This window comes from Choloepus didactylus, chromosome 22 (genome assembly GCF_015220235.1).
Source record: "Choloepus didactylus isolate mChoDid1 chromosome 22, mChoDid1.pri, whole genome shotgun sequence".
Classification (NCBI taxonomy): Eukaryota; Metazoa; Chordata; class Mammalia; order Pilosa; family Megalonychidae; genus Choloepus; species Choloepus didactylus.
Genome location: NC_051328.1, coordinates 22,861,316 through 22,873,183, shown reverse-complemented (window position 1 = coordinate 22,873,183; position 11,868 = coordinate 22,861,316). Strand labels below are relative to the sequence as shown.

At 58.8% G+C, this 11,868-nt stretch overlaps 3 protein-coding genes across 5 annotated transcripts; all 3 read left to right on the top strand.

The window, feature by feature from the left end:
* Nucleotides 1-48: 48 nt before the first annotated feature.
* On the top strand, nucleotides 49-3,433 carry LCAT (lecithin-cholesterol acyltransferase). Of its 2 annotated transcripts, none has more exons than XM_037815564.1 (6): nucleotides 49-341; nucleotides 1,028-1,184; nucleotides 1,264-1,379; nucleotides 1,489-1,584; nucleotides 1,670-1,894; nucleotides 2,829-3,433. In XM_037815564.1, exons 1-6 carry the CDS (start codon nucleotides 188-190, stop codon nucleotides 3,401-3,403), a joined length of 1,323 nt encoding a protein of 440 aa, XP_037671492.1. In that variant the 5' UTR covers nucleotides 49-187; the 3' UTR covers nucleotides 3,404-3,433. The 2 variants fall into 2 exon arrangements, with proteins under 2 accessions (XP_037671492.1, XP_037671493.1); XM_037815565.1 differs by having other exon boundaries at nucleotides 247-341; nucleotides 991-1,184.
* A 1,663-nt stretch (nucleotides 3,434-5,096) lies between these two features.
* On the top strand, nucleotides 5,097-7,869 carry PSMB10 (proteasome 20S subunit beta 10). Of its 2 annotated transcripts, XM_037815566.1 has the most exons (8): nucleotides 5,098-5,452; nucleotides 5,688-5,775; nucleotides 5,866-5,963; nucleotides 6,073-6,213; nucleotides 6,440-6,555; nucleotides 6,663-6,721; nucleotides 7,409-7,560; nucleotides 7,691-7,869. In XM_037815566.1, the coding sequence occupies exons 1-8, from the start codon at nucleotides 5,397-5,399 to the stop codon at nucleotides 7,800-7,802; spliced, it is 822 nt and encodes a 273-aa protein (XP_037671494.1). In that variant the 5' UTR covers nucleotides 5,098-5,396; the 3' UTR covers nucleotides 7,803-7,869. The 2 variants fall into 2 exon arrangements, with proteins under 2 accessions (XP_037671495.1, XP_037671494.1); XM_037815567.1 differs by lacking the exon at nucleotides 7,409-7,560 and having other exon boundaries at nucleotides 5,097-5,452.
* Nucleotides 7,870-8,692: 823 nt separating this feature from the next.
* Nucleotides 8,693-11,835, top strand: CTRL (chymotrypsin like). Its single transcript, XM_037815560.1, is given in 8 exon segments — nucleotides 8,693-9,839; nucleotides 10,478-10,581; nucleotides 10,673-10,752; nucleotides 10,852-10,933; nucleotides 11,091-11,271; nucleotides 11,360-11,493; nucleotides 11,573-11,621; nucleotides 11,624-11,835. Coding segments are annotated over 8 exon segments (792 nt in total). The 5' UTR covers nucleotides 8,693-9,787; the 3' UTR covers nucleotides 11,734-11,835.
* Nucleotides 11,836-11,868: the final 33 nt, after the last annotated feature.

Here is an 11,868-nt window from a genome sequence, read left to right as displayed (position 1 = left end):
CAAGGGAAGAAGGCGGAACTGAACCCAGGCCCAGACCCGGCTCCCTGAGGCTGTGCCCCCTTCCGGCCACCTCTGGCCGCCCCCATTGGCCAGGCGGCCCCTCCCTCCGGCCTCAGACTCCTCCCATCCGCCCGCCGGCTCGGGGAGCCCAGGACTGCGGCAGCGGGCCGCAGGCGCTGGGGCTGGAATGGGGCCGCCCAGCTCCCCGTGGCCGTGGCGGCTGCTGCTGCTGGGGCTGCTGCTCCCCCCCGCCGCCCCCTTCTGGCTCCTCAATGTGCTCTTCCCCCCGCACTCCACGCCCAAGGCTGAGCTCAGTAACCGCACACGGCCTGTCATCCTCGGTAAGCCCCCGCTAGGCCCCTGACCTTGGGGACTCTGGGCCCCCAGGGACAGACCCAGCCAAGGTCCATCTGCGTCTGCCTCTGTAGCCCTGACACCTGCCTCAGTACCCCGAGGGGCCAAAGGCTGGGCCTGTAGAGGAATGCGTCCCTTCCCCCACCACACCGCCCTGGTCTCTGAGCCCTACTGGGCGGTGGGGGTGGGGGTGCCTCAGGGCTTGGCCAGGGTGTTCGCCACAAGCTGTGATCAGCTGCAGCCCAGCCCCCCAAACCTTCCTCGACCCCCACCTCATCAAGGACGAGATGCCCACCCCAGGGCAGGGGAGCAGGAGGGGCCAATCAAGCCCCAACCCCTACCCCCAGGCTCAGCTTCCACTTCTGATACCACTTTGTTCTCACCTTGGACTTGAGCAATAATGGAGAGCCAGGCTGGGTGTTTGCTTGGTGAGGGCAGGAGTCATTGGCCTTGGCCCCTGCACCCTCTCTACCCGAGGGAACCTGAGCTTCGGGCTGCTAGGGGAATAAGGGGAGAGCTGTTCAGAAAGAGAGGTTCACTGTCCCTAGCCGGGGGGTGGAGGCCGAGGGAGACCAAGACGGGTAGGCTGGGGGCTGCAGTGCCCGGGGGTGAGACTGGGGTGGGGGGCTCTGGCAGGATCCAAGGTGCCCAGAGTGAGGGCTGGTGCCTGCAGTGCCCGGCTGCCTCGGGAATCAGCTAGAAGCCAAGCTAGACAAACCGGACGTGGTGAACTGGATGTGCTACCGCAAGACAGAGGACTTCTTCACCATCTGGCTGGACCTCAACATGTTCCTACCCCTTGGGGTGAACTGCTGGATCGATAACACCAGGTGCAGGCCGTCCCCTCTGCCCCAGCCCCCACGGCCTGCCCGTTGGCTGCTGGCCTGCTGAATGTCCCACTGCCCCCAGGGTTGTCTACAACCGCAGCTCTGGGCGCGTGTCCAATGCCCCTGGGGTGCAGATCCGTGTCCCTGGCTTTGGCAAGACCTACTCTGTTGAGTATCTGGACAACAACAAGCTGGCAGGTGTGTGTACGGGGCGGGGAAGGGCAGAAGGCTCCAGGCTGCAATGGGCTGGCAGGGCTGGCCCTCGGGAGCCAGGGCCAGAGCTCCCAAAGCTGCTGCCTCCCCACAGGTTACATGCACACGCTGGTGCAGAATCTGGTCAACAACGGGTACGTGCGGGATGAGACCGTGCGGGCCGCCCCCTATGACTGGCGGCTGGAGCCCAGTGAGTCTCTGTGGGTGGAGGGCTCACAGGGGAGTGGGGGGCCCCAACCCTGACTGCCCTGACCACGCCCCCCACCCCATTGCAGGTCAGCAGGAGGAGTACTACCGCAAGCTGGCCGCTCTGGTGGAGGAGATGCACGCTGCTTACAGGAGGCCCGTCTTCCTCATCGGCCACAGCCTTGGCTGCCTGCACCTGCTCCACTTCCTGCTGCGCCAGCCCCAGTCCTGGAAGGACCGCTTCATAGATGGCTTCATCTCTCTTGGAGCCCCCTGGGGGGGCTCCATCAAGCCCATGTTGGTTCTGGCCTCAGGTGAGAAGGCCCCTGGTCACCCACAGTCCTGGGGGAGATGGAAGCAGTGCTGGGGGAGGAAGCCGGGGCCCGCCCTCACTCCAGCTTCTGCTCACGGGGCCATTTCAGGCTGGCCCTGGGGTGACTGCCTCCCTCCCCTGGGGTACAGCCGCTTGTCATTGCCACACCCTGCCCCCTCCACTCTCCCCCAAAACTGTGAGCCTGGCCTGGACAACTAGAGGGCTCCTGCCAGAGTTTGAGAGATGACAAAGGGGAAGCAAACACAGAGGAAGTAAACCCCAGAGACCTTTTCCCTGTGGCCCCAGGCCCACCTGGCTTTCAGCTGTCTTCCATCTCCAGGAGTCCTTTTGCCCAGGGACTTGCCCTACTGAGGACAGAGCTACCAAAGTCAGGGTGAGACAGACCCTCGGAGCTCCCCCTGTCCTTGCCTGAGGAGTGACACCAAGGACCCAGCACTGACGTAGCTGCCACCTGTTGCACACCCAGTGAGGGCTGGGCAAGCCAGACTCAGTCTTCCCCCGGGAGCTCACAGCCTGGTGGGGAAACACACTTACCAGATAACCATACCAGAAAATGTCAAACCCAGAGGGGCTCTCATTTCATCCACCCCAGCACTCAACCCTGACCTCTACCCCGCACAGGCCACAGAGGCTGAAGGACACTTGCCCTGGGAAGGACAGCCAGCACCAGCATCCCATCCACATACACATCATCTTCAGGACACCCCTCCCTGCCCTCCTTTTGTGGCCTCATACCTTGCCTCACTGAGGGATCACGGGACTTCCAATTGTCTAAGCACACGTCTTGCACCCACTGAATTCCAGGCATTTTGTGGTCTGTGGCCGAGTCAATGTCTGGATTGGGCTGAGGGAAGGGAGTGGGCTAGGGGGTGGCCAGGCCTGGCTTCCCAGCCCACCTTGCTCTGTGCCCACAGGTGACAACCAGGGCATCCCGATCATGTCCAGCATCAAGCTGAAAGAGGAGCAGCGCATAACCACCACCTCTCCCTGGATGTTTCCCTCCCAACTGGCGTGGCCTGAGGACCACGTGTTCATTTCCACTCCCAGCTTCAACTACACAGGCCGTGACTTCCAGCGCTTCTTTGCGGACCTGCATTTTGAGGACGGCTGGTACATGTGGCTACAGTCACGTGACCTGCTGGCAGGGCTGCCGGCACCTGGTGTGGAAGTATACTGTCTGTACGGTGTGGGCCTGCCCACGCCCCGCACCTACATCTATGACCACGGCTTCCCCTACACAGACCCCGTGGCCATGCTCTATGAGGATGGTGATAACACGGTGGCCACGCGCAGCACCGAGCTCTGTGTCCACTGGCAGGGCCGCCAGCTGCAACCTGTGCACGTGCTGCCCCTGAGGGGCATACAGCACCTCAACATGGTCTTCAGCAACCAGACGCTGGAGCACATCAATGCCATCCTGCTGGGTGCCTACCGCCATGGTGCCCCCACAACTCCAACTGCTAGCCCAGAGCCTCTACCCCCTGAATAAAGACATTTCTTTGCTGCTGTAAGCCCTAAAGTGTATCCTGTGGCTTGAGGGACAGGCACTAGGGTCCCCCTGGGCCAGACGCTTTCTGAAGCATGGGCAGGACAGGCTTTCCTAAAGCCTGGGATTGAACAGGGCACGCTGAGATGCCCACTCTCCTGTTTGCACCATCTAGGCAGCCTACCATCTGCACACACAGCTGTGGGATGGGGGCCCATTTATGGAGCCAGGGGTGCAGGGAGAAGATGGTCTCAGCTGTGCGTGCCAGCACCCAAAAAGAGCAGGCAAGACTCCGCCTCTAGACAGGGATTTTGGAGCACCTGCCGGGCACCAACTGCTGCTAGGTGGATGACAGACGCACAAGCATTTACCATCTGGGAGAGCAATGCTGTTAATCAGATCACTTCAGCCCAGTGGTCTGAGAGAAACGTTCAGGGAGCAACAAGAGGCAGCAGCAGGAACTGCCTGAGCCTTGAGGGTCAGAGAAGGCTTCCAGAGGAGGTGGGGCCTGCCCTGAGGTCAGGGATGAGCAGGGTAATGTGGGCCACTGCAAAGATGCTGCCTGAACCTAAAGTACTGCACGGCTGCTGAAGGGAATTCTTTTAAAGCACGAGTTACATATTGCAAAAAATTAGTATCATTCACAGTATCTTAAGTTGGCTTGGAATGAGAGCTTCCTTTCCAGTACTTTGAGGCCCACAAGGACATATCCAGAAAATTTACTATGGTAGAAAATGAAAGTGGCTTAAATCAAATGGAGGTGGGGGGAGGCCTATGGTTTTTCTTTTTATTAATTGCTGTAACATAACACTGTGCCTCATACAGCTGAGGGAGCTTCATATTCTGCTTAGACATCATTAGGCATTGAATCTCTTGCAGGACAACTTTGATGCCACATGAATTCTGCCATTTTGCTAGCATTGATAGGCTCTTGATTCCACCACTCCATTCGAACTATTACTCCCTATTAATTTTTGTTACAAATCATACAATAGGGGTGCTACTGAGCACTTAGGTCCACATTCTACTTTAAAGTTGTATGTTTGGTTCTCAAAAATTGCCCACACCCCTAGTGGCTGCCATCTTGCATCACTGTTACTAGAAGGTCCCGTCCATCTCCTGGCCCTTTTTGCTCAAGGGTTTTTAGTAGAGAAGGAGTATGGGGTCAGACCTCCACTCTAGCAAAATACCACTCTCGGCAGGGTAGTGTGGCTTGACAGGGGCCAGGGCAAGTGTGGGGAAAAGTGCAGTATCCAGATGGGAGAGGATGCTAACTGAGACCGAGGCAGGAGAGCAAGGGGAAAGAGGTGGACAGGTAAGGGGTCATTTGGGAAGTAAAATAACACAGTGTGGCCATGGATAAAGCCACATGCCTCCAGGCCACCAGACAGATGGCCATGGTGCCTGCGCACCACCCCCCACTCCCACCCCCAAAGGGAAAGGAAAGATGGGAGGCCCAGATTTGAGCCTGGGGGAGGAGGCAAGGCAACCAGGAGAGGCAGGAGCTGGGAGGGAAAGGGTAACAAAGGACAAAAGAAGTCAGCCCTGGCTGGTGCTGTTGGTAGGCCAGATGCAGACTGAGACCTGACGAATGGTCTGACAGCCTTAGTGTTGGGAATTAAGGTTAGAGTTGGGCTTAGGGGAGGCAGAGTAGGAAGAAGCAGAAGGGGGAGGAGGGGCCGAACTCGGCCCAGCAGTTCAACGGCCAGGCCAGAGGGACAGAGGTCTGTCCCTCTGCTCAGAGGACCCAGGGAGAACTGAGGGCCAGGCAGGGTCGTTCCTCCAACTCCCTTCCCAAGCTGTCTAGGCCTAGAAAAGGTGAAAGCGAAAGAAAAGATGCAGAAAAGTGCCATTGGCCTCCGAGGGCAGGTGAAAGCGAAAGCAGGAAGCGTCGGAGGTGGAGCCGGAGACTAAAGCCGGAGGTCGTTCTCGCTCCACAGCCGCTAGCCCCTCTTGTCTGACCCATCGACCCCTGCTCTACGCTGCCCGTCTCGAAATGCTGAGGCCAGCGCTGGAGCCTCGTGGAGGCTTTTCCTTCGAGAACTGCCAGAGGTGAGGGGGGAAGGGCAAGAGTGCTGGTCTCGAGCTGCCCATCTTCGCCTTGAGTGTTTTGGAGGAATGGGAGCTGCAGGACTTGTTCTCCCGGGAATGGTGATGGGGCGTGTGTTGGGGACTACTCGGGTTCTCCGGCTTACCCCAGGAGGTAAGGGAGATCGGGACGGGCCTGGCGGGCTGCAACGTGGGTCTCGGAAGAACCAGAACCTGGGCCACCACCCTCCCTTTCCAGAAACGAATCCTTGGAACACGTCCTCCCAGGACTCCGGGTCCCTCATGCACGCAAGACCGGGACTACGATCGCGGGCCTCGTGTTCCGAGTGAGAGGCGCGAGCTGGGGATGCTGGGGGGGCTGAAGGGGCGGCCGAAGGGGCGAGCGGGCAGAGCCAGCGATTCCTCAACCTCCGCAGGATGGGGTCATCTTGGGCGCGGATACACGGGCCACTAACGAGTCGATAGTGGCAGACAAGAACTGCGAGAAGATCCACTTCATCGCCCCCAAAATCTAGTGAGGACGCCTTGCAGCCCCGTTCCCCCATGCAAGAACCGCCCTTCAAGCCCTTGCCCTGTCCCGCATATCCTAGCCCCACCCACAGCGAGCCTCCTATCGCCCTCAGCTGCTGTGGGGCTGGAGTAGCCGCCGACGCCGAGATAACCACGCGAATGGCTGCGTCCAACATGGAGCTGCACGCGCTGTCCACGGGCCGCGAGCCTCGCGTGGCCACGGTCACCCGCGTTCTGCGCCAAACGCTCTTCCGGTATTGGGGGGGTGGGGCTAAGAGGAAGTGGGATGGAAGGGGCGGGACTGCGAGGTCCGCAAGACCGGAAGAGGCCGGCAGAAAAGGAACTGGGCAACAGGAAGGAAAGTGGCAGTTAAGGGTCGCGAGATTCCGGGTAAGGGCGGGACTCCGACCCAGGGGCGGTTATGGGGGCGGGGCCTAGGCCTTGAGACTCGAAGCTGACAATTACCCACTCCTCTGGCAGGTACCGGGGCCATGTGGGCGCGTCGCTGATCGTGGGTGGTGTGGACGTGACAGGACCACAGCTCTACAGCGTGCATCCCCATGGCTCCTACAGCCGTCTGCCCTTCACGGCCCTGGGTGAGCGCTTCCGCCCCTTCCCCACGAACCCCGCCCTGCGACCCTTGTTTGCTCCTGTCCCCGACGAGGGGGCCGCGGCTGATCTCAAATGCCCCTCCCGCCTGCAGGCTCTGGCCAGGACGCCGCCCTGGCAGTGCTGGAGGACCGGTTCCAGCCGAATGTAACGGTGAGCGGCCCCTGCCCTCCCCTCCCCCCCCACCCCCCACCCCACTACTTGGTTAGTGGTGGGAAGTGCTCCCGTGAGCTGGGAGAGCAGACGGACGTTGGCCCGGCCTGGAGGTCGAGGAAGGCTTCTTGGAGGAGGTGACATCTGAGTGGAGACTGAGGGGCAAGCAGAGTATGGGGGAGTGGGGAAAGTGTCCCATCAAAGCCTGGACAACCCGGAGGATTTGAAGATCAGAGAGGACTGTTTGGAGCAGAGGGAGAAGGGAACGCTGGTGGGTTCCGTCTGGAGGCCTGGAGTCTGGATTTTGTTTGGGGTGGAGAAGTGGTGACATATATCGACTCAGAGATGGATAAATCCCAGGGAAAGAAGCAAGGTGAGCTGCTGGTTGTAGACCAAGACCAGATTGGCTGAGAGGTTCAGGCCAGTGGAAGGGGAACTGCGAGTGTAGATGACTCTGAGGAGTTTTTGGAGAGAGGGGGCAGTGGGAGGAGGAGACCCAGAGTCTCTGGAGAGAGGGAGGCGGAGACATAGGGGAGGGAGATTACAGTTGAGGTGGCAGGAGAGTGTAGAGAGGTGGTTAGGTGCTCATTAATGGTAGTCTGGGCTGCAGATTATCACAGTCCCCAGGCTGTGGCCTGAGGATAACCCCAAAAGGGTCCATCAGGCCTCACACATAAATGGCAACAGCTGGAGGTGGCGCAGGAGCTGCTGGTAGAAGCCATCACTGCAGGGATCCTGGGTGACCTGGGTTCTGGAGGCAATGTGGATGCATGTGTGATCACAAGCATGGGTGCCAAGCTGTTGCGGACGCTGAGCTCACCTACAGAGCCCGTGAAAAGGTGGGAGCCGTGGATGTAGGGGACCGCAGGGGAGGATGGGGTGCGGAGAGCAGGAAGAGAGGGGGGTTGTAAAGATAGAACAGAGCCATATGATGGGTCCATGTTGAGAGGCCATCCCCACTCCCTCCAGGCTGGGCCGGTACCGCTTTACCCCTGGCACCACAGCTGTCCTGACCAAGACGGTGATGCCGCTGAACCTGGAACTGCTGGAAGAAACTGTGCAGGCCATGGAGGTGGAGTGAAGTAGGCTGAGGCTTGGAGCTTGGAACAAGGGGGAGTAAACTCAGAAAATACAAACCCCTAAACAGATGGCTGTGTCGTTCTTAGGTGGAGGAGGGTGGGCAGCCAGCGTGGCTCTGTGGCCAGGGTCTTCCTGCGGGAGCCACTCCTTCCCACTGCTCCAGGGCCTGGTCTAAGAGGTGCCCTTCTCCCTCACCCCAGGCATTCCACCCTCCAGAACTTCAACCTGGCAAGCATCGCAGGCTCATGTGTCCTGTCTTTCCCAAAACTTCCCTTCTGACTCTCCCTACCACAGAGGCTCCCTCTACTACTCACCTCCCTTACTGTCACTCTAGTCTAATGAGGACTGTTGTAAAACCCAAAAGGCCCCACGGACTGCCCCCTCTTAGACCCTTTCCCTGACTTCTCAGTGGCCCAGGACAAAGGTTACACCCCTCAGGCAGGCTGACTGTGGGCACCACTGAGGGCTAAAGTGCTGATAGAGGAGCTGCTCCTGGACTCCACAGTGAAGTTCTCACAGAGCACTCCACACACCTGCAACACCCCAACCTGAGACACCCCTCAGGTCCCCAGGCACACATGAGCTGCTGAGAGGAAGCTGGGCTTGTCTACACGTGCTGGGGCTGTGAGGAGCAGGGAGTTTGATCCCTGGCTAAGAGGTGACGGGGGCCACGGGGCTCATTTGGGGAGAGGTGATTCATGTACCAACAAGCCTTGCTTTGTTCCCACTGAGTGCCAGGTCCGGGTATGGGGGACTGGCAGAGAATCCTGTCTTCAGAGGGAATGGCTGAGCTCCACTGGGGCCTCAGAACTATGAGGGACAGTTTGCCCCCCTCTGATTCCACTCCAAGCTGGACAACCCCTGGACCTCTGCTTGTGCTCCCCCCCCCCACATTTTATTATGAAAACTTCTCAACAGAGAAGTTGGAAGAATTGTACATTGAACACCCGTATGCTTACCACAGATTTTACAATTACTATTTTGTTACATTTGCTTTATCACTTATCTGCCTATACACATCCATCACTCTATCCATCCATTAACTCATCCTTTATTTATTCTTTTATTTTTTTAATTGATGTGTTCTTTAATCATCAAAGCCTTCAGACACTCCTGGAACAAGGCCCTACAACTCACCCATTGCAACTTTCCACTCAGGGGCATCCTCATCCTGGAGCTCAAAAGCGGACAGGCTTTAGATGCCAGGGGATTGTTCATAGGCGTCCTGAAGCCTGGAGGCTGTCAGGGATTTGTTGGAAGTCACCCTTCCACCCGTGACCCCAGTCCAGGGACTACAAGTCACTGAGGGCTCACTCCATGCTCCTCTGTGTGCCAGGCCCCTTGCAAGCATCATCTCACCAAGGTGTGGACTTCAGAGTCAGAGAGATGAGGGTTTGGGTCCAGCCCCACCATGTGTTGGTGGGCGAGCCATGATTTCTGAACAAACCTCTCCAGTTTCACAGGGTGGAATCACTGAGATGATTTGCAACTTGCCCGAACCTCCCTTCCAGCTACATGGCCCTGGCCCTCCACAGCAGAGCTGGCCACACGCTGGACATGCCCTCCTCCAGTCAGGAACACCCACTGAGTGCTGAGCAGGCTTCTCTGAGAGTCTACCTGGAAGCCCTGAGAGACCCTTTCCCTGAGCCCAGCCACCAGGCTGCCACTATAAATCCAATTTAACCATCTGGCCCTGGTCCCCAGTACTCAAAACTTGGGATGGGAGGTGGTTCAGGGAGCCAATCAGAGACCAGGCCTCAGGGGGTGGAGAGGGTGAGAGCCTCACACCTGGGTCCTGTCTGATAAGCCCAGGCTTCCCTGTGCCTCTGGGTTGGGGAACCTTGGCCTAAAGGCACCCTTTTTCTGACTGGAGAGTGGGAGGGGGCTGAGCACGCACAGTCGGCCTAGCTTCAGGCCCGTGAGTTTGACCCAAGGAGGAGAAGTCTCATAAATAGCCAAGCCTGTCTCAACTGCACACCTGCCACAATGTTGCTACTCAGACTGACTCTTAGCCTGGTCCTCCTCAGCTCCTCCTGGGGTGAGTGGGCCTCAACAGCCCTGGGGGTGACCCAGCTCACAGCACCAGCCCAGGGGCCCACGGAAGGAGCCAGCAGGCTGGCTGGGAGGGGAGCAGGTGGACAGAGGGGACAGGAGTGCACCAGGTAAGGAGAAAAGGATGGGCCAGAGCAGAGAAGCAGGAATGGGCCTGCAGGGGCTAGGAGGGGACAAGAGATGAGCAGGCGCCAGTCTCACAAATGGGACAGGAGCTCGGGCCAGGCTGAGGGCCTGGGCACCAAGGAAGGTTCAGGAAGCTGAGACATGAACGTTGGACATGTAGTTTAGAAGTTATCTAGTTGCTTGGAGAGGGTGGGAGAGCCCAGGGAGGAGACTATCCCCAGGGGTCAGGGAGGAAGTGGCCGGGACTGGAGGAAGAGATGGAGTTGGAGAATGATGGGGTAGGTTAGAGAAAGATGTAGAATGGGCATGACCTGGGGGCTCGGATAACTGAGGCAGATATGGGGGCACAGAAGGCACTCAGGGTAAGAAGGGGCAGTGATGAAACCCCTCAATTTGGACCGCTCAGGGGTGCAGAGCCCGGGGGTTTCAGGGAAAGCAAAGAGTGGGGAGAAGTGGGCTGAGGCGTGGGCCGCAGGTCCTCACCAGCCCAATGGCCAGGTTGCGGTGTTCCTGCCATCAAACCGGCCCTGAGCTTTACAAAAAGGATTGTCAACGGGGAGAACTCAGTGCTGGGCTCCTGGCTCTGGCAGGTATCCCTGCAGGTACATGTGCCTTGGGGGAGGGGCAGGGCCCCAGGCACCTCATGCCTACGTGTAGCCTGAGCCCACTCCTACTTCCGATCCCTGACCCCAGGACAGCACCGGCTTCCACTTCTGTGGCGGTTCCCTCATCAGCCCATGGTGGGTGGTCACTGCTGCCCATTGCAATGTCAGGTGAGTGCTTCCGCTCCACCTGCCCTGCTCCCCACCACCCAGCCCCTCTCCTGTTCTCCTGCCCTCCCCACAACTACCCCAGCCCCGCTCTTGCTGTAGCCCTGGCTGCCACTTTGTCATCCTGGGCCAGTATGACCAATTATCCAGTGCCGAGCCCGTGCAAGTTCTGTCCATCTCATGGGTAAGTGCCTAGCCTGCAAAGATGGGAAGGAAGGTAGGCAGCAGGGCTCTGGGGACCAGGAACTGAGGGCATGCCCTGCTCTAGCCCATTCAGTACTCATCAACCCTGGGCACCTGTGCCCACCCCAGGTCTACCAGGCCCCTTCCTTACCCCACAGGCCATCACGCACCCTTACTGGAACCCTGTCACCTTCAATAACGACCTGACGCTTCTGAAGCTGGCCTCACCGGCCCAGTAAACAGCACACATTTCACCAGTTTGCCTGGCTGCCCCTAACGAGGCGCTGCCAGCAGGCCTCACATGTGCCACCACCGGCTGGGGCCGCCTCAGTGGTGTGGGTAGGCACGTGGGCCAAAAATCCCGGGGGAAGCAGTGGGGTAGGGACAGGTCACCCAGGCCAGCATGACCACCCCTTCTGGCTCACAGGCAATGTGACACCAGCCCGCCTGCAGCAGGTGGCTCTGCCCCTGGTCACTGTGAGTCAGTGCCAGCAGTACTGGGGCTCAGGCATCACTGACTCCATGATCTGCGCAGGTGGTTCAGGTGCCTCCTCATGCCAGGTGTGTGCCAGCGCCCGGTCCTCTGCACAGTCCTGAGACACACACCCCATACTGACTTCTCCCCTTCCTGCCCTCTCAGGGTGACTCTGGAGGCCCCCTAGTCTGCCAGAAGGGAACCACATGGGTGCTCATGGTATTGTCTCCTGGGGCACTTCCAACTGTGACGTATATACACTGGCCATGTACACTCAGGTTAGCAAGTTCAGCACCTGGATCAACCAAGTGATAGCCTACAACTGAGCCCGTGACAAGCCTCCCCATCTCAATCCAATAAAGATACCAGGCTCTATCCTCGTGTGTATTCTTGTCTGTCCCACTCCCCACGTGGACCTGGTCTTCTGGTACAACAGGTGCTAAGGAGTCAGGATCTTCCTA